The 23,623-nt window shown below is 38.9% G+C and overlaps 1 protein-coding gene and 1 long non-coding RNA gene across 5 annotated transcripts in view; one reads left to right on the top strand and one right to left on the bottom strand.

The window, feature by feature from the left end:
• GNAL (G protein subunit alpha L) overlaps window positions 1-23,623 on the bottom strand; it is a 199,308-nt gene that overhangs the window by 41,922 nt on the left and 133,763 nt on the right. For all 3 annotated transcript variants that reach the window (XM_064443033.1, XM_064443034.1, XM_064443035.1), the window contains exon 5: window positions 19,312-19,409. In XM_064443033.1, the coding sequence (XP_064299103.1) occupies window positions 19,312-19,409 (98 nt within the window). The remainder of the gene's footprint in view (window positions 1-19,311; window positions 19,410-23,623) is intronic.
• LOC135311947 (uncharacterized) lies at window positions 5,946-13,375 on the top strand. Of its 2 annotated transcripts, none has more exons than XR_010371508.1 (4): window positions 5,946-6,061; window positions 6,741-7,083; window positions 8,581-8,646; window positions 11,281-13,375. It is a non-coding gene; the product is annotated as an uncharacterized LOC135311947 (long non-coding RNA). The 2 variants fall into 2 exon arrangements; XR_010371509.1 differs by having other exon boundaries at window positions 8,547-8,646.

The following is a 23,623-nucleotide window of genomic DNA, read 5'->3' as shown; positions in this document are numbered from 1 at the left end:
GTCATTACTGGAAAATATCTACATAAAAATCTACATTGTCCTTGACAGTCCTGTAAGCATTAACATTAGTCATAGCTTTACCACGTTTAAAAGCTCTTTGGCATACCTATTTCACAATGGACAGCTCAGATTTTGTCTACACTTGGAACACAGTAAAAACACATCGACTACTGAACACAGTTTTACTGTTAGTATAGATAGGGAAAATGGTACTTAATGACATTTGAATTGGTCACAGTTTACACAGTGGTCCTTATGCACATTAACGACAAAACTGTTGGCTAACCATTTTCCAACGTGGTGTATTTTCCCAGTGTGGACAAAGAGCTGAACTGGTTAGGGAAAACTGTTCCTCAATCATTTTCTAATTTTTCCCCTCCTGTTTAGGGGTTCTTGCAACAACCTGTGCATCACAGATAAGGCAAGCTAGTTATGCTGCTTAACTTGTGTCCTTCATTCTAATGTAACTACAACCTTGGAAACATCTGCAATATTAAACAAAATTTAAAAAATTAAATTATAAAGTGGAACTAAAAGATTTTGGCTGCATTCATTTTACTTTCACTAAACCTGGCTATCAGGATTCATATCCCAATTCTTACAAACTTATAATTTGGTCTCATACAAAGCAAAATGGAGCAGAGTTCATTTGATGTGCTGTACACAGAGAATTGAGAAGGTCCAGACCTGTATCTGTACCGCACCAAACACTTTCCAGGAAGTAATGAAGCTGTACCGGTACTTTCTAGACAGAATAATGAAGTCTTTGGCAAAGAGCAGCACTGACAATTATTTCACAGCAGTCAGAAAGACAAACCAATACCTATGACTGCATTGTACTAAAAGAGCCTGTGACTCCTCCACGCTAACCTTTAATATCAAACGCAGCAACAGCTTTTACAAGGTCTTAAGGAAGGCACTACCCTTTTTTTTTTTTCATAGACAGGTAAACTGAAACACATGGATGAAGTACCCCAAGGCCAAACCAGGTCATGCATCCTCGAGTACAGCTACATGTCGAAGCTCTTTTTCCTGATCTAGTTTGCCCTTTCGCTTCTCCTGTGTAAATAAGGAAGACAAAAGTCATAAGAAACTGAAATAATGCATAACAGATACCAAAAATCAGCGTGATACATGATTATGGCCTGCTGCGAGTGGCTCACAAATTGAGGAGAATTCAAACAATAGCACATGTTCTGTGATTTGGACATTGAGAAATCCCTTGACTCCTATTCATATGAGCAAGCTATTGAGAAACACTGACATGTGGGCAATAAAAAAACACACCAAGAGAACACTGATTTCCCAATACAACTGCCATTGTAGTTTTCCTAGCTGTAAACCGATTCCCTCCCCTCCATCTCCACTGCTGATTTGTCACAGCTTCTTCAGCCAGTGCTGACAACAGGCCATTCACATCACTCTGCATTGTATTGCACAGTTTCAGGCTGATGCTTAGAAAGGCATCTAACTATATCTCAAACTACGAACAAGGAAAATACAAAGCAACATGCCATGATTTCCGAAAGGGTGGGGGGGGAAGGAGGAGGAATGCTTTCAATTTAGCCCTATTCTTCAAATAGAACAGAATATTACAAATAGAATAGCCAAAAGATTCCCAATCCTGTATAATTTCACTAAATGGGCCTACTAACAGGCCTGCTGTAAAACCAACAATCAAATAAGATTAGTGAAAAAACAGCTTCCATACTGTTATATCTTACTGCAATCAGACAACTTACACCACCAGAACAAAAATCAGCCTTGAGCTTTGTGAACAGAGTACAATGCAACATGAGCACAGTCATTCTAAGAAACCAAAGCCAATTTACCTCTAATTCAATCTTGCACAAGAACAGAGTGTCTTGCAATGACCTGGAAGGATTTTTGTTTTTAAAATGGAGAAGCACCGCTGCCTGTGATATTCTAGGAATACGCACAATACTGGACCGTCATACTTTGTTTCAAAGCCTGTAGAATGTCTTTGGCATTATCTGACCACAGTATGAAGTTGTAGATTTGGCTCTATACCACATCGCAGCAGACTTCTCTGAAAGCCATCACCCCCAAATAATCTGTGAAATATTTATGAGTTGGAGACTAAACAGCACCTCCGGGAGGGAATGGTATAGGGGAAGCGACATAGGGGACTGGAAGACAAGATGAGGGACTAAGAGGCAGAGCCCCATTTAGTGCAGCAGCTAGGCAGGGGGAAGGAAGGAAAGCAGTTTATTTTCAGAGCCCCCTTTCTGCACCCAAGTTGGTAGCAGATCTGGAAGTCATGACTCTGGGGAGGAAATATTCTGTATTATCTGCACATGTGTAACACATGCACTGTTGCTCACACAATTCTATGTATGGAAAAATATAGAATTTTCAATGCAGAACATTGCAACTGGCATGTAACTTCGAGCTCAGAGCACCAGACCAGGTGTGCAGATGAGTGAGTCACAGATCTGAATGGATACCTGCAACTGTGTCACATTTAATCCAAAAAAGAGATGCTTTGAGAAAGGTCTTGAGTTGAAACATGTGAGCAGCTCCAGGGAAGGCATGCAAAACCCAACCCAGGGCCCCATCATGGAACAAAAAAGACAATGAAACAGCCGCAAACGAAGAGAAGCACCTCTTCTGCACAACCAGTCGCCCCTGTCCTGTCGCACACAGTCTCCTGTCACATTCCCTGTCGTTCAAAATCTTCCACTGTTGATGGGAGGCATTTTTGCTGCTGTTACTAAGTGTTGAAGGTTAATGAATTCTGTATATTTTCTTTCCTTCTCACTCCCTATTGGCCTCCAGCGCATAACAAACAGAAGATTAATTTCAATATCCTCTTCTTTCACTTTGAGAAATCAGGATTTGATTATTTCACCTCTTAGCACGAGAGAAATAAATACGGAGTCCTCACGTTCCTCAGAAATGAGCTCAAGTGCTTCACTTTAGGATTTAAGAATTTCAGCTGAGGCCACATAATTGGAGAAATGCTCCTTTCAGCTGAAAAGGTAGTTTCTTCCAGACAACGAGTATTTCACACATAAATATCTCTTTATAATTATTACGGTTCTAGAAAGCTTGTTTCCTGAAACCAGGTTCTACTTGTTACTTTATTTCTGCAAGGTTGTCATCATCTGAGATGGAGATATGTTACCTACTTACTTTTAAACTATATAAAAGCAGAAGTGCATATAAAACTTAATATTTGTTTTGTCAATAGTTTGAATATTTATGCACACTCTGCAATATTTGGGAATTTCCCACATACTTTAGTGGGAGTTTCTGATTGATTCTTTTCACTTGAGAATCATGAAGCAAGAACGGATTTAGTAAAAATGAAAACACGTTTTGAAAAAAATGACCATTTCTCCCTTTTTCTCCTGTTGGTATGCTTTGTCTGATTACATCAAATGAACGCATGCCTTTATAAGTGGGGTGGTACTGCATGTAAAGACCTTGGGGTCTTCTCTGCCACTGTGTTACAAACTGTCCTGTGGAAACAATTTGCAGTGTAGGTTGAGAGCGCCAAATGCACTGTACTGAATCATCGCAGGGATATGGTAAGGGTTTGCAAGTGCCCACATCACTCACGAGGTTTTCCATCTGCCATTATTTCCCTAGCAGATTTACAGACTTCTAGCAGAAAGCAGAACCATTTCAAATGGCATGAAGTACTGATCGCACTGCTGAAGTTCATCTAAAATGAAAAGAAGTCTTTTCCCTTCTTTCCTCCCCTTTTTTTCCCTAAACTCAATTTTGTGGTTCCTCTGGAAACAGTGCCCTCTCTGTCATGCATGCCCAGATCTAGCACTTATCAAGCAAATCACTACATATGATGTTCTCTTCTTTCGTCACAAGGTATGAAGGAGCCACATGTCCAGATAGAATGGAACTGTCACAGTAAGAATTATGCGGAAAGCAGACTCCTATCAAGATATTTTTTACGGATAAATGAAAAGAGCCCCCAACTGTGTTATGAATATTAGAAAAATATAATTGCATTACACAGTACGAATATTCAGGTAATTTCAAAGTTGGGTCAGATGGGTCTTACAGTGGTCTCTTCCTTAACAGGATGCAGTAACAAAATCACATAGAAGAACTTCTGCAGCGTATAAATGCAAAGCCTTTAGGTCATTGAAAAATGCTACAGTGCTCTCTAGACTTTACAACATAATTTCTGAATCAATAGGCCTACATTCAACCTATGCAGATTACATAGAAAAGTATGAAGTTATTTAAAAAAAGCCAAAGGAGGCTTGGGCATAGTACATAGAGGCAAATGATTAATCTGTCAGGAATAAAACAACGCACAAACCAAACAGGGTGAAGCAAAGAAATGGATCTGCAGATACTTTTAGTAAGTGGAGAGATGTAAGGGAAATACGTCATCCAACAAAAAGAGTTGTAATTTAGATCAAGACAACAAGTCAGTCATAGGTCTACGCACTGGCACAGAGGAAAAAGGATAATGCAAATAAAATCCAAACATGCTGGATTCTGCTCAGAAAACTTCCAGCCAGTGTTGCAACAACTGTTGCACGTGTGTAAGGTGAGACAGCTCTAGAAAATAAGGAGTTTTTATGTTGAAATCTCTCTAAAGCAGTGCAAGACATGCCTCTGTCTCCATTTTAAGAGATAAAGCTGATAAAATATCAGCAATTCTTAACTTGCCAAGGGTTGGAGAGCACTGTTCTTGCCCATCTTTTTTGCGGTGGGCTTATCCACTGTTTTGGACAAAGATGGCAGTAACACACCTGTTAAAAGATAAATCCTCCCCAGTGCTCCGAGATCCACAGGAAAAGACAACTACAATCAAACTTATTAGAGGCAGAATGAAACTGGGACTTTTCACTTGAAAAGCCTATTCTATTTTTCCTCCGGAAAAAGTGTATTGTGTTCCTAGCCTACTCACGCAGAAGATACTCATATTCTGGAACAACAAGGCTAGATGAGATGAAGAAACCAGTCTGGCTTTTGGAGAAAGATGCTTGTTTTAAGCTCATCACACAGGCTGAAGGGTTCAGAAGATTAAGTATTTTGGAACTCTCCTTCAATTACTTCCTTCCTAAAGAAATTAACAGATTATCTATAGAAAATTTTTTTTTTGCTGAAATTCTTTCTCTGTTGTTAAAGGCATTTCTTTCTATATTTCAGTTTTTGTGGTCTTCTCCTTTAGATTCATGATAAAGTCACAATAACGATACTAGTCTAGCTTACTGAAACTGCCTTTTAGCCAGGCTTGCTAACTGCTTGGAATGTAGCTGTGTATTTACTCATGTTTCTGAACATTCACCTGTGCTGTGCTGTGCTCTTCATATGGTGCAGAAACAGAAGATTCCCCTAGCAAAGTTTCTCTTTGGTTGTTTTCAGAATGTTATATGGTAGTGGGTTTTTTCCCCCATATTGATTCTGCTCATTTCCACCAGGACATAGATTAACCCCCCCCCAACACTGCACAGTCTCATACATTTAATATTACGCCTGTTAACATTAACAGTAAACAGACGTAAGAGACTACTAGCAAGGTTATGTGTTGGTCCAGTGCTTTAAGATTCTCCATTCCTGTGTAAAAATACCTATTGCTTCAGTATTTTTCCTTCTTTGTAAACCCTGTATTTATAATCTTTGCCCACCTGCAATCTTCTCATCTTCTTTTTATTCTCTATATATGTATAAATTGTTTACAACTTAAGTAAGGGTTCCTAAACTGGTTCCTAAAATCAGTTTTAATAATCATATAATCATTCTTTCAACATATTGTATATTATGATGAGCTCCCTGCCAGAGGTACCGAATCCTGTATTTATAAAAAGTTAACCAATTTCTATGAATACCCTTTAATAGATGTCTCACTTTTGCCAGTTTTACATAAGCTAATTTTTTGATTATTACTTTTGAAGTACTACCAGGTCAAAAACCTAAACTCTTGCCTGTGTTGGCCGGTACTGACAGGAAGCGATGTGCACTCTGCTCTCCCTCTGCACGACAACCTCCTCTGAAGAACCTCTTGCCTTGACGTGAGACCCTACAAACATCATCTGTGTACGAACTACAGTGGAAAGAGGTGAGTAACCAGTGTATAACACAAGTTAAAGCAAAAAAAAAAAAAAAAAAAAAAAAAAAAAAAAAAAAAGCAAGCCAGAAAGACTTCCATGTAGTTCTCAATAGAAAATGAAACTGGGGGAAAACTAGTGACTACAGTTGACCTCTCTCTCTTTTTTTAATCAAGAGTAACAATGCTGATGTAATGAACTATTACTTCATACTGGGCCTTGCCAGTTCTGTAGAATGTAGCAAAATGTTTGCTCACTGGCATTTGTCTCTTCAGAGTAAAGCTTTTCAAAGCAGACTCCTGTATGTTCATGGAGAAAATCTAGAATATGGCAAACTTGCTGAAAAATAGGTTTCTGATACCCTGACAATGTAAGGTAATAGGCCAACAAACGCAGTGACAGTAAGAGTCATTCTGGATAAAGAAGCCCCTTTACCAGCAGAGCTTACTTCTACATTTCCTAACTAGAATAAACCCTAGAGGCAATAGTGCTCTTTAACACTCTACTGCTCTTTAACAAACTGTTTTTAATAATTGCTATAGTAGTGTTGGCAGCTACAGGTCTGACATAGTTGTGCCAGTAAGTAAGTGGAGGCCAAGAAATTACACCCATGCTGGTCATTAAACTCCTTCACAATGTGGTTGGAAAGAAACTTAATAAACAATAATTATCCAAAATCTGTACCATCAGACTTTCAGGATGCTGATGTCCAGAATGCAGATGTTCCCAACCCCAAACACATTCTTCTAAACCAGAAGAAAGGTATGGAAGCCTTCTTTTACAGAGACAAAAAATGGCAAGGAGGCAAAGGCAAGGAGTCAAGAAATGCATCAGCAGGCTTCGGCCAGAAAAACGTACTTAAATGTTATTTGGATATTCAGCCCAATTCCTTTGCTGTGACAAAGTATTGAAAAAAAATAAATTCACCCCCAGCCTCCTCCACAATGTTCATCAGACGAAACTAAAGCTGAAAACTGTTCTCAGAAAACCCATGCAACTGATTTAAAGATTCACCTTTTCCTGGCATTAGCAGGTAAGTGTAACTGCTTAAGATCATCCCTCTTTTTTGATTACAAATGGAGGAATTGTCAGGGGAGTAGTAAAACGAAGAGAAAACTAATTTTTGAACCAATTCTAGAACAAATGAACTTTCACAATTTTTTTTCTGGAAGACAATTATTTGGTGTATCCATTAAGCAGGAAGTCTAGTGATACATTTTGTACATATTTTCTTTTCCACTGCTTAATTTAGGCTCAAATTAAACTTTGTGTAAAAACGCACCATTATAACAAACATTTCCAATTAAATCAGAAAGAATACTTTTACAATAGACACAACTGAAACAGTTTCTCCAAAGTCAAATAAACTTTTAAAAAATTCTGGCAGCATCATTATTATCTTGTATTAAAACGAACAAAATTAGCTTTAACTTAATTACGAGAAGTAAAGAGACACCCTTAAACTGCTTAGTCTCCCAGTCTGACTTACCTTAAAATTGGGATTACAACCAAACTGACAAATACCACGACTGTATTTTGGTTTAGTCTGAGGTGTAAAATTTCGTTTTCAAGCACAGAGGCTTAGCCTTTAGATTTTTCCAACACAGTATAAACCGTATTTTATTATCTTATTTCTTAACTTCTACATTCCACCATCTTTCTTTTTTCAAATCTGTTTGCGCAGCATTAATTTAGAAAAACACCGCCACCCAAACCCTGGCTTCTTGTAGATCCTAACATAAACAAGGCTGTGTACATATATTAGCACAGAGGAGCCCATGTATTCAGAGTCTGGCCAGTGAGTAGTTACTTAAGGAAGAAATATGACTCTTGGCCTTCCGTTATCCTGTGGCGTGAAAGTGTCTACTTGAAAAAAGAAAAGCCGACCATCTCTAAGTGAAAAAATGTATGTGGCATTTCAGGACCCCAAGTGTAAATAACTTGACAGTATCCCATATAACCTGCCATCAAATTTTCAGTGCTCTTATTTCTTTTTTAAGCGTCCAACTTACAGTTATTATAGTTATTATACAATTGTATTATATGAAATTTATATGCAAGCAAGTGTTTCACAGTAGGTTATGTTTAAGGCAACAGAATATGGAAAACACTTTTCTCTAGAGCATAGTAAAAAAAAAATCCCACAGAAAAAAATTAAAATACATTTGTGTTACATAATGATAAGCATATTAATAGGTTGATGTATTCTTTAACCAACTGAGAACATGCACACACTCGACAATGAATTGTAAATGAATGGACTGAATTAAATTCTGTATCAGTCGACATAAGCTGGAGAAGTGGAGTAAATATAAGTGACTCTTAATGTTCCCTGCAATATAATGAAGCTGGCTTTGGTCATAGTTTACTCTTTCTCCCACGCATACACTGCAAGAGTCTTAAACCAAGCACAGCATATAAATAACACCAGAACTGACAGAATGACCTACAACTTCCTTCTGAAATCTACTCATAAATCCTGCATGCGGATTCTAGATAACCAACATCTGCAGTTTTATTTCATTTGAAGATGCTGACGCTGAGCAATGATTCACAATCAGGACTTCTGGAGTTAAGCTGTATCAGCATGATTACTGTAAGTGATGCTTAGTTTTACTCCTTGTTTGACTTGATAGTAGGGAATACACAGGTTTTAAGGTTCTCTTTCTTGGCAGTTATCTGTACTCTAGATAGACATCAACTTTCAAGGCAGCTTTTAAAGTCTGCCTGTTAACTTCGTTATCTTCCATTCATATACTTTTAAAAGATCTTGTATTTGTAGCACACAAAATTCAAACAAAATGTCCCTCAATGAAGTCCAGTCCTACAGAGAAGCCTTACCTTCCCCCTGCTCAATATCCCAGATTCTGGCCATTTTCACCAGTCACACTGGCCCACTGTGCCAGTTCATTGACTCAGCGCTTTACCGGTACCTATTCACTTGTGTCCCCACTGCTGTGATACAAAATGAACATAGCCTTTCCTCTTTAATAATAAATGCAACAGAATGCTCTTTCTTTGTTATAAAGGATATTAAGGCTTTAAGAGCGTATATACTGAGGGTGATGCTGAGTGTCTCGATTCTTTAGCAGGCTTTTACTCAGGCTCTAAAAGGGCTTGAAGTGTGTACTGCAAATACAATTGCAGTTTACCTCTACAGAAGAGACATGGAAAACATACCTCCAAATTAAATATAGGCTACTAACACAGAAAACTAAATGCAGACAAGGTCAGCTGACGGACCTATTTGCAATCCTCTAATTCACTCAATGGATTGTATTTCCAAATGGGGCTGAGTTGCTGTGTTACACTAACATGTCCTGCACCTACTATTACACCGTGTGTGCAAACAGTCAGGAAAAAAATTAGGAAAACCATTCACCAGGTGTTCAGGAAAAACTGAAAAATATTGTTGACTAGGGACGAAAGAACTCTTTCCTCAACAGCATAAAGTCAGCTTTGCTGTATTTTTCAAAGGAAACTAGATACGCTTAATGGAACATCTTAAAAAGAGTCGAAGTGTGCATTCACACATTCATCATAACTTTGCTCGGTCTTTAGACTTTGCTTGGTCTTTAGACTTTATTACTACCTTAAATTGAGGATAAGGAATATTTGATGTTTTTCTACCTTACATTTTTAACCTTTTTGGTTTTTCTAAAACTGCAGAAAACAGACCATCATGCGTACAGAATGTGTGGGAAAATGTATGGTTTAATTTTATGTTTGAGCAACCCATCTATGACTGTTTAAGGGCTTCTCCAATGGTAACTAGTTAATAGGAAAAATATTTGTCATATTAATTTTTAGAAGACAGAAAGGGTGCTATGTTTATAAACTATTTTCTCTCATTTTTTAAATTGAGAAGTATTATTGTCTTCTCTAGATATGGAAAGTATTTGTGAACTGAAGTGCCTAAAACAGGCAGGTACATGCCCATATGCCATATCGGCTATTTGCAAACAGTATTTTCATACTGTTACTTCCTCCAGCACGAAGGCATTTTGGGGGTTTCTACAGCTGCTTCTTCTTAATATTTTTGTACTTCTAACTGCTAGTACTATAACATCATGGTCACATTTTCATTACCAAAATTAAGATAGAATTTGTTAGGTCTAATGATTTATTTCATAAGTGAGTGCAAAAAGGGGAACAACGAGGAAGAAAAAAATCACAGCAACAGACAAAAAGGTTATTTCAGAGAATTCCCAGTGCATATTTTAAGAAACCACAATTCTGCCTCTCAAAAGTGTGGTCTACTAGTTAGTAAACAGTGAAAAATTTAAGCATTACACACTGCAGAATGACTTTTGTCCTACCTGGCAACCACTTCTGTTTAGAAGACTCATCAGTAAGACTAAAGTAATTACTCCATAATTATAACCCCTCTCTTTTTTTTCTATCATTAAATAACAATTTACTGGTTGGTTAAGGTTTATAGTTTAAATCAGGTAAGTGGAGAAAACCTGTTCATGAATTAACCAAACAAAATTTGCTTCTAACTTATGTAATGATTTTTTAAGGTTTGAAAGTGACACTGCATGAGAGATCTTAAAAAGAAAAATGAAGAAACTTCACCATCACAGTCAGTTGTTTATATATGAACCAGGACAGAATTTTAGATGGAAGAAAATAATATTAGTATAGTTTTCCCATATCACCATCAAAAATTTAGTTACATGAGCAATGAAACATTTATAATGAATACTTTTCCTAATTTTTCTAAGTAAAAAGTATTTGTCCTATATTTAATAAGTAGTTACGGAATTTAAAAAGAATTACTGCTTATAAAAATATTACTCTCTAGCTTATAATCAGTGTGTTTACCTTAATTTATCATACAACCATCCACATTTACTTCACCATCCACTATGATGAAAGAAATTTTATTAAAGACAAAAAAAAAAGATGAAAAGGAGTTCTGAGTTATTTCACACCTTCTGGCTCTAGTCTGCCAATAAAAAGCATGTTTCAAATATGAAGCCGAAGCCACAGTCATACTACGTTACATTTGAAAATAAATGTTACCGCCATGTGTGAAGGACACCAGAAATGTTTAGTTCATGATTCTTTGATAACTATGCAAGTCAACTTCTCTCCTTCTTCCTACTCCTTGAGCTACCCCTTCCCACTCTCCCTCTGCTCCTTTCCTTTCCACAATAAAAACATGATTTCAGCAGCTGTATTTCACGGGCCTGCTCCCTTTCAGTAAGCCGCCTTACTTTCTCAGGCATGCACAAAGAAATACCAAGATGTCTTCAAAGTATGCAGCGAATGGAGAAAGCACAAACAGGACTCTGCAAACCAAAGCTGGACGTGTCATGCTCTGGGATTGACATCTGCACAAAGCCACTTGATTGCCTTCCCTCTCTGCTTCTGTTTTCTCTACATGGGCCTAATGGTCCTAGCAAGAACCAAGTCTGGCACTGGGATTGTTAGTGCACAGGTGGCATGTTTCAAAGCAACAGGACATCAAAATCTTTCCAAACACAGAGATGGTGGTGTGTCATACACTGTAGTGCTCCCAGGCGGTTTGAAAAGGCCGGCAGCTTTGAAGGAAGTAATTTCGGGTTTTGTCTCAAATGATGTCAGATACCACACTGCTGCTCCAGGGACAAAATGAAAGACTTATGGTTCCTTAACAGTTTTTCCCTAAGTGGTGCTGATACTCTGATTATCGATCTCTGTTACTTGTCAGTTTAAATATAGATTGCTGGATTAATGATTTCACAGAAAATAGGTCTGCATAAACTAGAAAACAGTCTCTTATTCAACAGTAACTGCATTTATATTTTCTTTCGCAGTTCTGTCATGTTATATGCAAGACCATCAGGTCAGATTCTTTTGGCCTCTTGTTGGTCATCTTCCCAGAGAACATAAATGATGAAGAAACTGTTCTCGGCTCCTTTAGCTGTAGAGAACAGGGGTGCTATGGGGCTCCTGCCATCCAACTTTGGAAGACACCGATTTTTTGGGAGACCTTTAACGCCTGGGTGACTCCTACACAGCAGTTACTATGAAGAAAGCTGGGACAGGCCATACAAAGAGAACATACAAATCCACCTGAAGGTACCAATTCCATGCAACTCCTTTCACAGACATATGATACGGGATATATCAAAAATGTTTGATGGGCTGCGACAGTCAGTCGCTAATTGATACAGCCAATTATCCGTTACAGATTATGCAAAATATTAAGTGGTTTGTAGAATTTTCCAGCAAAATTTCCAACTCAGATCTCGAGTGCCCAAAAGATTATTTTTCTTCGTGTTCCAATGTTCTTAAATTAGACAAAGCTGAACAGTGTATGCCTACGGAGAGCCCATGAACAAGTACACAAAGCAGGGAATAATCCCTAGATTTAATTCTATATATGTTGGAAATTATAAAACACACAGAAGTGCTGAGATGATAGAAAGCACCTCCTTCCTACTCTCTAATGATAAGGAGAAAAACAAAAAGCAATTCGCTATTCTGCTACCAAAGCTGGGAAAGCTGAAGCCTCATACATTGTCAGAATAAAAAAGACTGCTTGATACCATCGAGACACTAGGAGTTATTACTGTATATGGCACTTTCAAAGGAGACGGAATTAGGAATGAATAAAGACCTTGGCACTGAAAAGGTTAATACCGAGGACAACTGGCACTGCTGCAGGTGGATTGAGCTCACTGACAACTAGTGCTGGGAGGGCACGGCAGGAAGGACTTAGCTGTCCAGCCATCGATACAGTATGTGTGTGACCTGTCTCTGTGAGAACTTCAGCAGAATCCAATTTGGAGTATGATACAGCCAATCTTCCAGAAAAATCCCTAGAAGAAGCAGTTTAAGTAACAAATCATGAAGTCACACTAAGTGAAAGTATGCGAATTGTACTAATGCTCCTATTTATTTACAGTCATGTGTGTAGCCTGTGTAGACACCAACACACCGGACTGAAGTGAAACACTAGACAAAAGAAGCAGATAATGCTGAGGTAAGTTTTCCGACCTCAGACTGTAAGAGCTAATTCAGGGACGACTATGCCCATGCTAGTAGTTAAACCTAATCTCTGGGAGAGCACAAGAAAAGTCAGAAATACGCTTGGTTTCAAGAAGTGCTGCTGTTGAGAAAAAAAATAAATCTGTTTTCTCACATCAGGAGTTGAATCTGTGGACAACAACACAAGGAACTTCTTTTTTTTTTTAATTACTCCACCTAATACCAGGATAGATGCCTCAGAAGTTGGCTGAAACCCTTCTCCAAGATAGAATAACTGCAAAGAAAAAAGAACTTGATGTGTGTCTTTTCTGTGTATATTAACTCAAATAAAAATCAATATTCTTTGGCCAAGCTCACATCCCTTGTGTTTGCTTTCCTGAGAACTTGCATAATCAAGTTTTATTAGCCCAAATGTTTGCACAGAGACCAATTTAGGCCTTCACACTTAGGTGTATCAGAAGTCGTGTATTTTATCACCAGGGAAAGAAGGTTGATAGACAAACTGGGACAAAGTATTGTCTGAGGGCAGGGTTCCCTTAAACCTTTGGTTTACTTCCTACAGTGAGGAACTCAGTGAGCCGAAGTACAACCCTTCCAGTCAGGGACGCCCATGCATGCACATGCTGTTATTTCATGTGAATGCAATGGGACAACATTCAACTCTGGAACTTTCCAATACACCCGAATGTAGTTATTTTTTTTTTCTAACAGTGATGCCTTGAGCAAACTGTGTGTGACCTAAAAAGAGAATTCATAGAATCACAGAATGTCTGGAGTTGGAAGGGACCCACAGGGATCATCAAGTCCAACTCCCATCCCTGCACAGGACAACCCCAAATTCACACCATATCTCCAAGGGTGTTGTCCAAGTGCTTCTTCAATAGCGTCAGGCCTGGTGCCATGACTACCTTTGTGGGGAAGGATGGATGTTCTGGTTTTTGTCTTTTTTCTCCCCTTTCAAAAGTGCCTAGTTCTGCTTGTCTACTCTTCTGCTCTAAAACTATCACCTGACAGTGTCTAAACACTGTAAGTATTCCTATCAACTAGTTTTACCCAGTCAACTGAATAACTGACATGTGATTAACCAAAACTAAGATAACTCAACTCTTACTTTATCAAAAAATGGACAGACATCACCAGACTGGGGGATGCCTGGTATCCCCCAGTGACAACTGATATTCTGCAAGGTCTTCAATTTCACTGCTGTCCACGGGCACAGGTGTTAGATATCCAAGCAGAAAGTAACTTCAGTGGCTTTTCTGGGATTGCTAGAGCATCCACCAGTTAGGACATGGTATGGTTTGCAGTGAAGAAAGGGGGCTTATAATACATAAATCATTTCACCAGCATTAGGATGAAGTCAACCCACTTACATATATAACACCAAACAGGTGGTTACAACCTATAACTCCACCTTGTGGTATGCTATTAGTTAAAAGGGAATTTTATACCACTTCATTGCCAAATATATTCATTTATTTAAATTTATGAACTTTATAAAGACACATGAAAAACTTGTCAACTCTTTTTCTGGGTCTTGTTTTATATGAAGGTCATCTCACCAGGACCTTTATTTGTTTTGATCTGTTCTACATTCATAGAAATTTGCTTTGCAGTTCCCTTCCACATATATAATAGAATTTGGGCGTTCAGTAACTAGTGTGAAGAAACTGAAATATTAAAAAATGGAGTTGCATTCATCTTACAGGAAACTGTAAGGGACAAAGTATACCCTCAGCAAGTTTGCTGATGATACCAAGCTGGGAGGAGTGGCTGATACACCAGAAGGCTGTGCTGCCATTCAACAAGACCTGGACAGGCTGGAGAGCTGGGCTGAGGGGAACCTGATGAAATTCAACAAGAACAAGTGCAAGGTCCTGCACCTGGAGAGGAACAACCCCATGCACCAGTACAGGTTAGGGGCTGACCTGCTGGAAAGCAGCTCTGCTGAGAAGGACCTGGGAGCGCTGGTAGATGGCAGGCTGACCATGAGCCAGCAACGTGCCCTTGTGGCCAAGAAGACCAACGGTATCCTGCGGTGCATTAAAAGGAGTGTGGCCAGAAGGCTGAGGGAGGTTATCCTCCCCCTCTACTCCACCCTAGTGAGGCCAAATGTGGAGTACTGTGTCCATTTCTAGGCTCCCCAGTTCAGGAAAAACAGGGAACTACTGGAGAAAGTCCAGCAGAGAGCTATGAAGATGATCAGGGGGCTGGAGCATCTCCCTTATGAGGAAAGGCTGAGAGACCTGGGTTTGTTCAGCCTGGAGAAGAGAAGACTGAGGGGGATCTTGTCAATACTTATAAATATCTAAAGGGTGGGTGTCAGGATGATGGGACTAGGCTCTTTTCAGTAGTGCCCAATGACAGGACAAGGGGCAACGGGCACAAGTTGGAACACAGGAAGTTCCAGCTAAACATGAGAAGAAACTTCTTTCCTGTGAGGGTGACAGAGCAGTGGAACAGGCTGCCCAGGGAGGTTGTGGAGTCTCCTTCCCTGGAAATATTCAAAACCTGCCTGGGTGCCTGCTCAAGCAGCGGGGTTGGACGAGATGATCTCCAGAGGTCCCTTCCAACCCCTACCATTCTGTGATTATGTGATTTAGCTTTTAGAAAACTGTCCCAGATTTACAAGAAATTTTTAATGAACATATTTCAGTCTATTATTTAAGACAGTTTAATGCAAGGACAGCACTGATTCACAATCTGAAAGCCCCTTATAGACCTAGAATTTACTGAATATGAAGTATGTGAATGTGGACAAAATCACAGTAGTTCAAAATAAGGTTAACCAAAGTAAGGTGTAAGATTTATCATCATAAAAAACCCAAACTGCTGAAGTCTAGATAAGTCAAATGGGGGCACACCTAAATCAAATAAACTTTCAAATTAAATATAATTTTTTGAAATTAAACTTGAAATTTAACTTGAAAGAAATATTAAATCAGAAGACAGGGAGAACAATAACCTGCCAGTTTTATGATATTAATCTTGAAAATATATGAAGGTCATTAAGGAAAAAATATGGTTGGTGGCCATGCAATCTTCCTCCTCCAAGAGTTACATAAATATCTTTGTAGTTAGCAATAAAAAGCAATTCAGATCTTTGCTTATGATACATTTACCACTGTCAGACCACAAGGTCTGACCTCCGGCTTGGTCACAGATTCGTAATTTTTTACAAATATCACATGATATTACCAACATGACACTTAGAAGAAGTGCAGATACATGGAGAATCATGTAGGAATATTAAAATAGTCTGACAAGCAGGCCCTCATCCTCGTTTCTGTGAAGAAACAGTACCCTGGTAATTTAAAAGAGCATTAACGATCAAGGAAAAGCAACTTTCAGGCCTAATGTAAATAAAACATTTGCCTTTGTGTCTTTCTACTACCTCTGTTTCCAGAAAAATATTTCTCCCACACTAATAAAGAAAATTAGGTTAAGTTTTAAAAATACAGAGGCTGTGTACTGTAGCCAAATTAAACTATTCCAAAACACACTGTATTTGTAACTCACTCAACAGTCAGCAAGTTGGGCTGATGACATTATAATTTGCTAATAATGTTTTCAGTATTTTAAGTCATCCTCCCAACTTGTATTCCAATGATATCCTTAACACGTTAGGATTTTTTTTTTTTGTTTTGCTTTGGGTTTTTTTTTTTAAGCAGTGATGACCTACTGATAATGTTCTTCCTTTACTATCAAGTAAATGGTTAGGATTTAGCTGATGGCGTGGGATGCCTTCTCCCAAAGCCAGTGTAATGAAAACACTGCAGATGTTTCAAAATCCCAGAGTAAGCATGTGTATCAGCATTATACTCCTTCCCTTTTTCCCTTTACCAATTCAAGTTGACCATGGACAGGTCCTGAGAGAGATGCCATCTGCTCCTGCTGAGCTGGAAAGACAGCACCCTCACAGTTAGTATTTTCTAGGTGCACATAAGAAAACATATGTGCATATGTGCATTCTAACCTAGTGTCACATGCTCTGTCAGTTACAAGGCGGACATGACCCCACCACTCCGAATAAGGTCCGCCCAGTGCTAGCACAGAAATGTTCTTCTGGGTAAAGCAACTACTGCTGTTGTGCAATATATAAATACATGCCTGCAGCAAAGACACAGCAACTTTTAAATCTCCTTTTCATCGACTCTTGGTACTGCTGTAATTTTCAAGGAATGACGGAGGGGCAGATAAAAGTTGGGTGTATTTTTAGTATCTTCTTTCTGTCAAGATTACACTTCACCATTTTAAATCATCAATACCTGTGAGAAAAAGGCTGTTTGATCAGACCAATGACACAGCTATTCCCAAGTATCAAGTCTCTGCTCTAAGACTGAAGGCTGTTACATTTTCAGCTAGATCATGAAATGGAAAGCACAGATAGGCTCAAGGGCTATTTAAGTATCAAATACTATCTCATGAAATGTCTTGAAGGTGAAGAATTATGCAAGAGTTATATTTACTACTATAATAAATAATCTCAGAGTAAAGAAAGAGCAAGCCAGTTAGAAGATATGGAGGGATGATACACAGAAAAAAACCCAGTAATGTTCCTTTAAGCCACCAGGAAAAAGGGTGGTAGGATTTAGTTTTATGTTTCAGGACAGTGGACTTCATTCTAGATCCACTTTCTTCCCCATTTGTGTTTTGGTTTTGGACACAACACAAGACTTAACATTCTTCTCCTTGTCAAAGCCTGTAGATAGGCATCATTTTTTTAAGGGAAAGCACAGTACTACTAACACTATTATTCAGTATCTTCCTTTTTTGCCCAGTCCTTTCAGCAACATTTTCCAAAGCAGGACTGTGAGACACATCGACCTTTACTGATCAGTAAAGTAATTTTACATTCATCTATTTTAAATACATGTCAGTATTCAATTTTCTTGGTCTGATGTCTTATTTGAGTGAATTAATAGACATCATAAACAGTCAGTCTGGACTTTTCAGCAAGCTCAGATCTGTACCGTGGCGATGGTGGTGGGTGAGGGCAGAGGGGAAACACACTGATCACAATTTAGGACAACTTTCTGGGTTTTTTTGTCTACAACCACAGCTTTCATTTCTAGCCTCTCTGGATGGTGAGCAAATGCCCAACTTTTGGTAAATTCAGTCCGCTGAGGTCAAAGGAGTTTCTTCCTACACGTATGTAATGTTCCCTCGCTTCCATGCGCTGATGAATCATTACTGCATCCTTCTCTTTCCCAAAAATAGTCTGGAAAGAGGGAAAATCAGCTATGACCGGCAGCACTGAAATTCCCCATTGCGGCAGAAGCGCAACAAGTCCTTCAGCAGCATGGCCCGTTTCCTCTGCTTCAGCCTTGGCACTGAGCAGAGAGGACAGAAAAACAAAACACTGAGCACTACAACAGGCTTGTGGGCACTGTTGCTGACCATACTGCCAATTAGACAAATCATAACACACTAGAGTGTGCTCTCTGAAAACCCTAAATCACATAGCAACTGTAAGAGTATACATTTTCGCAATAGCAGTTCACATGAAATGTGTATTTTTGGTTAAAGTCTAATTCAGAGCTGGATTATTACCGAGGACAGCGGAGTTTTGTAGCCCTGGCATGTTAATATACTATTTCCTGATTATTCTGTTTTCATCAGTGTGCTGTGTATTTATGATTTGCACCTTCACAATCTACTACACATCTCTTTTCAGAGCATTTCCAATCAGATGAACCCGTTTAAGGATTACGACTCTGTTAGGCACACACGTAGAGCTTCACTTGATGTATATGAAGGAGAGAATACCAACTGTACGTCTATCTTTAATTCAATACTACTTATCACTTTTTTCTTCCAGAAAATGTATTAGTAATGCAGGTATGCATCCGGTTAGGTAAAAATCTCAGAAGCTTTAATGGAATGTGAAAATGTGGAGCAATTTCAGCACTGTCTGTGTCTCAGAATTTAAAACAAAGCGTTTTCCTTAGATTGTCTCTACATTTTTTAAACTTAATAGTTTGAGTTGAAATTATTTTATGTAAATCTATTTCAAATGGAATAAAGATACTTAAAAATGATTTAACTTCATTTTTTCATACTAATCTTTATTGTCTGTTAAATATTTAGCTGTATACTAATGGCAAACTATGATAAAGCCATCAATTACTTTTTCTATACATGCTCAGCTTGTACAGAGAATTGAAACGTTAATCGCTGTATTGTAAAACTTACAGATCTTGCTAATAAAAATATATTTTCTAACTTGTTCCAAATGATTACATTCTTGGCTATTAATTCCATAAAAAAAAATACTTACTACTGTGCACAGTCAATCAGTTGATATTCGTTTGACCTCTCGAAGCATGCCTTTACGCCTTCATCATCCCAGAGCTTTTTTGCGTGTTCAAAGAATTCCTGAAAATTGGAAATGCAACAAATAAGAGAACATTTCTCAATCTTTACAACCCCCAATCTACATGTATTGCTCCGTCCCTCCAACATTCATGTTTTATACTTCAGCAGAATGATAGATTACACCTTTAAAGAAGAAAAGTAAAAAACATTTATTAGCAAAACTGCAGTAAAATATACTGAACATAGGGCTGCTGACAGTTTCCAGTACATGATAGGTAATGAAGACTGTTTCAAAATTCATACTAGTCCGTATATAAAATTTACTGTAAGCACAAATGTTACCTAGAAGCATGCAAATTTAATTTTTAACGGAATTTATGCTTCTGACATGGAAAAGGCATAAAAGTGATGCAAAAAGCTGCTCAGCTTATAAACATTAGCTTCCCAGAGAAAGAACCGGTCTGTAACTTTAAAAAGATTGTGTAATTTTTCCTGAAAAACACAACTTTCCACTGCTTGGTATTTTCTCATGCAACATAATAATTTGACTGCAAGACTTTCAGAGTCTTTGCTCAACACTGCTTCCTCCAAGCAGCCGCCTGGCACATCATGCTTTTGCTAGCTGCTATCCCAAGCATCCCAATCCAGAAATATCTGCTGCTTATTTCAGAATTATTTGAAAGCAGAATCAAAGCTGTTCTTGGTGATGGTGAAGCCATAGCTCCATTGTATAAAATGCACACACACAGAGCGGTAGGTCTGACCCTGCCTACTGGCTCCTCTGCTCCTCCAGCCCCTGCCACCACACGCTCCAGCTTGTTTTAAATCTGGGAGTCCATTTTATGTTATATCATTACTGGTAAGTCAAACCATAACTGAGTTTTTCCAGCTAAAGCCTTCTAAAATCTGATGAAGAATGGTTACACAAATTAATATTTCCTTTATTATATCACTGAGTCTTTATTCCCTCAAACCAAATTGTTAAAGTAATACATCAACTTAAATGCAGAATTTGTTTGTAATCTCTTAACACCTCAACAGGGCTAGTAAATCATCAGAGTCCTTTGGGCAGTCATATATTTGCAAAACCTAACAACTGGCTTTTCTACAGTTCAATTTGGCTCTGTGTAAAATGTCAAAATGTTGTGTAAATACTGAATTCTGAAACTATCTGAAATTGTTTGCCAGTCCCTTCCCACACCTTTTCAAACTAAAAACTTCACTCAGTTCATAGCAAAAAGTTCGTAGAGGAAGTTCATAGTGAAAGACCTTGGCAGCACCATAAGCTCACTTTTACTCTGAACGGGTTTCCCAACCTTGCACACCCGCCCTGTGAAGTGCCCCAGAAGGTGACACTCTGCTCTTCAGCAACTGCCTGGGACCTGCTGGCTACGTTTTCAGGGACAGGCAAAACACAAGACAAGATTTTCAGAACAAACTAGTACTGAAAATTATTTAGTTAAGCTTTGAACATGGCTACAGAGGTCCTGAGTAACCCCAGAAATGCTTTTTTCTTTCAACTATATTGTGTACAATGTATATATATATAAAAATCTATTTTTAAAGAAGATTTCAAAATTTCAGAGAAAAGGAGATGTTAAAGCAGGCATGAAAAACCTTTGCAGAAAGTCTTGGAATAAGAGAGGAAGCAACACTAGAGATTGGCAGATGCTTATTCTGCCCTTGGAATTTATTTCTTCACCATGGTGAGGATATGTTTATTTTGTCTTTGTTATTTTAACGACTTATGTAATGATTGTTTAAAAGGCTGCAGATCCACCTTTTGCAGTTATGCTACGGCTATTATAAACTCTGTGTTCCTAAAGCAGAAGGATAGCAAAAACAAGCTCAAGAAAGTACAAGATGTCAAACTAAATAAGTAGAAGGAGATAGAGGACACAAATAACGGAGAGCACTACTACAAGAAAAAGGAAGAACTGGAAAACTCAAAATGATAAATACCAGAAAACACGGAACATTCCTCAGACTTGGAGCTTATGCCTGATTAATACTTGAGGCAGCAGCTGAATGTATCTCACTTGCTGGTGTCTGTCTCCGAAGAAAGGGATTGCCTTCCCAATGGAAAGAGTGAGTTCTGGATAAGTGCCAGGGTCCTGAGGCCAAAGGACCCTGCTCTCCCGCCCCCTTTGATGGGTGTGTGTAGAGCTGTGTACAACCTCAGCCATCCCTCCTGCCGCTGCTCGCTGCTGCAGATGCGGGGGCCAAGCACGGCACGCCCACCCTCCCCTCCTTGCCATCAGTTGGTGGGAATTCCCACACACCTGGAAAGCCATCTCTGAGAGGAACCTACATCTAAAAATGGCCCCATTCAGCCCCACGCAGCCTAAGGGAAGGGACGGGAAGAGGAGAAGGATGCCAGTGTGAAAGCTTCTTTTCCTGTGGGGTGGGATGGATTGAGAGAGGGCTGAGGATGTAAATAAATGCGTAAATAAAAAAAATGAATAAAATTGCATAGCTTCAGCAGTTTCTAACTTCACTTCTGTTTTTACATCCTCTGTATGAGCTTTATTTACTCTTAAAAATCTCTTCTGGAAAAGAGTCAATCTTTTCAGCTCAGCTTCTGAGACCCTACAAATATGTCGTAAATACAGGGTTTCCATATTATATGCTTCAAATATTTCCACCTGACCATTATACCTCAAAGCAGTATATTTAAAACGCCTTCCACAGTTCTGGTCCAAAGCAAATCCTATAAAACGGAGCAATATACTTACCTCATTAAAATGTACCGATCTACTGCAGAGGAGTACACTTGCCTGCAAATTGCCTCCCACACAGCTACCCGATCCTTCTTTCCCAGGTGACTAAAGCTTTCCAGAAAAATCCTGCTTCATTTCCAGACACCAAGTACCATGATCCAACTTTTCACACTTGTTTTTAACCCATTTCTCATTAAATTGGTTTAAGTTCTTCAGTATTCAGTAGATCTTGTTTAAGTTCTTCAACATTTTTTCTCCTCAGCTGCTGAAGGCTCCCATTGCACACAGTTAAGCACACAGGATGATCCTGCTCACACATGCCAAACAAGTCTGGAACCCAACCTACTCTGCATTGCAGGATAACATCTATCAGATAGCAGTCACCACTTTAGCTTCAACCCCTGCAACCAAGTCCCCTTTGCCCAACCGGCCTTCCAGCAACCACTCTGTGACCTCCAGTCCCCACGACTCATTCCTATAGACCCCAATGCTTGTCGCCTTTTCCTCCTGCCATGGCCACATCATGGCCACCTCACTGGGCAAGCAGGCACTGGTGAGCTAACGAAAGTGCAGGCTTTGGGCTAAGCCGTCCCTGCAGCACCTGCTCGTGGGGCTGCGGTATTCTTGGGGTGGCAGCCACATTCGGCAATGCCTGTCACCGGGAAGAGACAGGGCAATTCAAAGGACAGAGAATTCAGATTTGCTCCAGCTGATAAAGGAAGATTGGCTAAACCTTTTCAGTTAATATTTCTGGGGGGTGGGGAACTACAGACAAAACTTTACCTTAGGTCAGTACAACACAAACAAGGTGTTAAGAGTCAGTCGTGACCTTAGCAGATTACATTTTGAGATGGCCAAACTAAGGACTGCTTAAGAGTCTGACTTCTGGGAAGCAGCTATTCAGAAGTTCTTAAAAGTCACGAGCCAGGCCCTTTAAGAAACCTCAACCGGGACAGCAGAGAACAGGGACATGGAAAATCACTAGGGGCATCTGATGCACTTGGTTTGCTAGCACATGCAGCTGACTTCTATTGGATCAAAGACACTGAAACCTACTAAAAATATTTAGTATACTGAAAAGAACCAGGAATAATGTACTACGCCTGAAAGCAGAAAAACACCTACATCATGGCACGTTAGTGAACACCAAACAAAACAGAGCTGTTCCATCCAAACTCTTCCTTAGGGACAGACGCATACAGATATTTCCACTGATTAATATACATATAAAATAAAACCATTAATATATTTTTAAATGCAATTTTTAAATTAGAGCATTAGAGAAGTAAACGATGATGTCTCAGGTCTCAAGAGTTACAGGTCTCATGAATTACAGGTACTTTTCGCTTTACACACATTAATTTACACCAGTTTCCTAAGAATTTATAGCAATCATTAGACCATAAAATACCAAAGTTTTTATGTGATCAAAATGAAGATGTGACACACAATGTCTCAAAGATTTACTAAGATAAAATTATCTGGAAATTTTCTACCCTTCCTGAGAAAAACTCAGCTCCGCATACCTGAGCTTCCTTTTCATCAGCAGATCAT

This window comes from Phalacrocorax carbo, chromosome 2 (assembly GCF_963921805.1).
Source record: "Phalacrocorax carbo chromosome 2, bPhaCar2.1, whole genome shotgun sequence".
Taxonomy (NCBI): domain Eukaryota; kingdom Metazoa; phylum Chordata; class Aves; order Suliformes; family Phalacrocoracidae; genus Phalacrocorax; species Phalacrocorax carbo.
The sequence above is the reverse complement of the archived record's forward strand: the minus strand, read 5'-3'. Positions and strand labels throughout refer to the sequence as shown.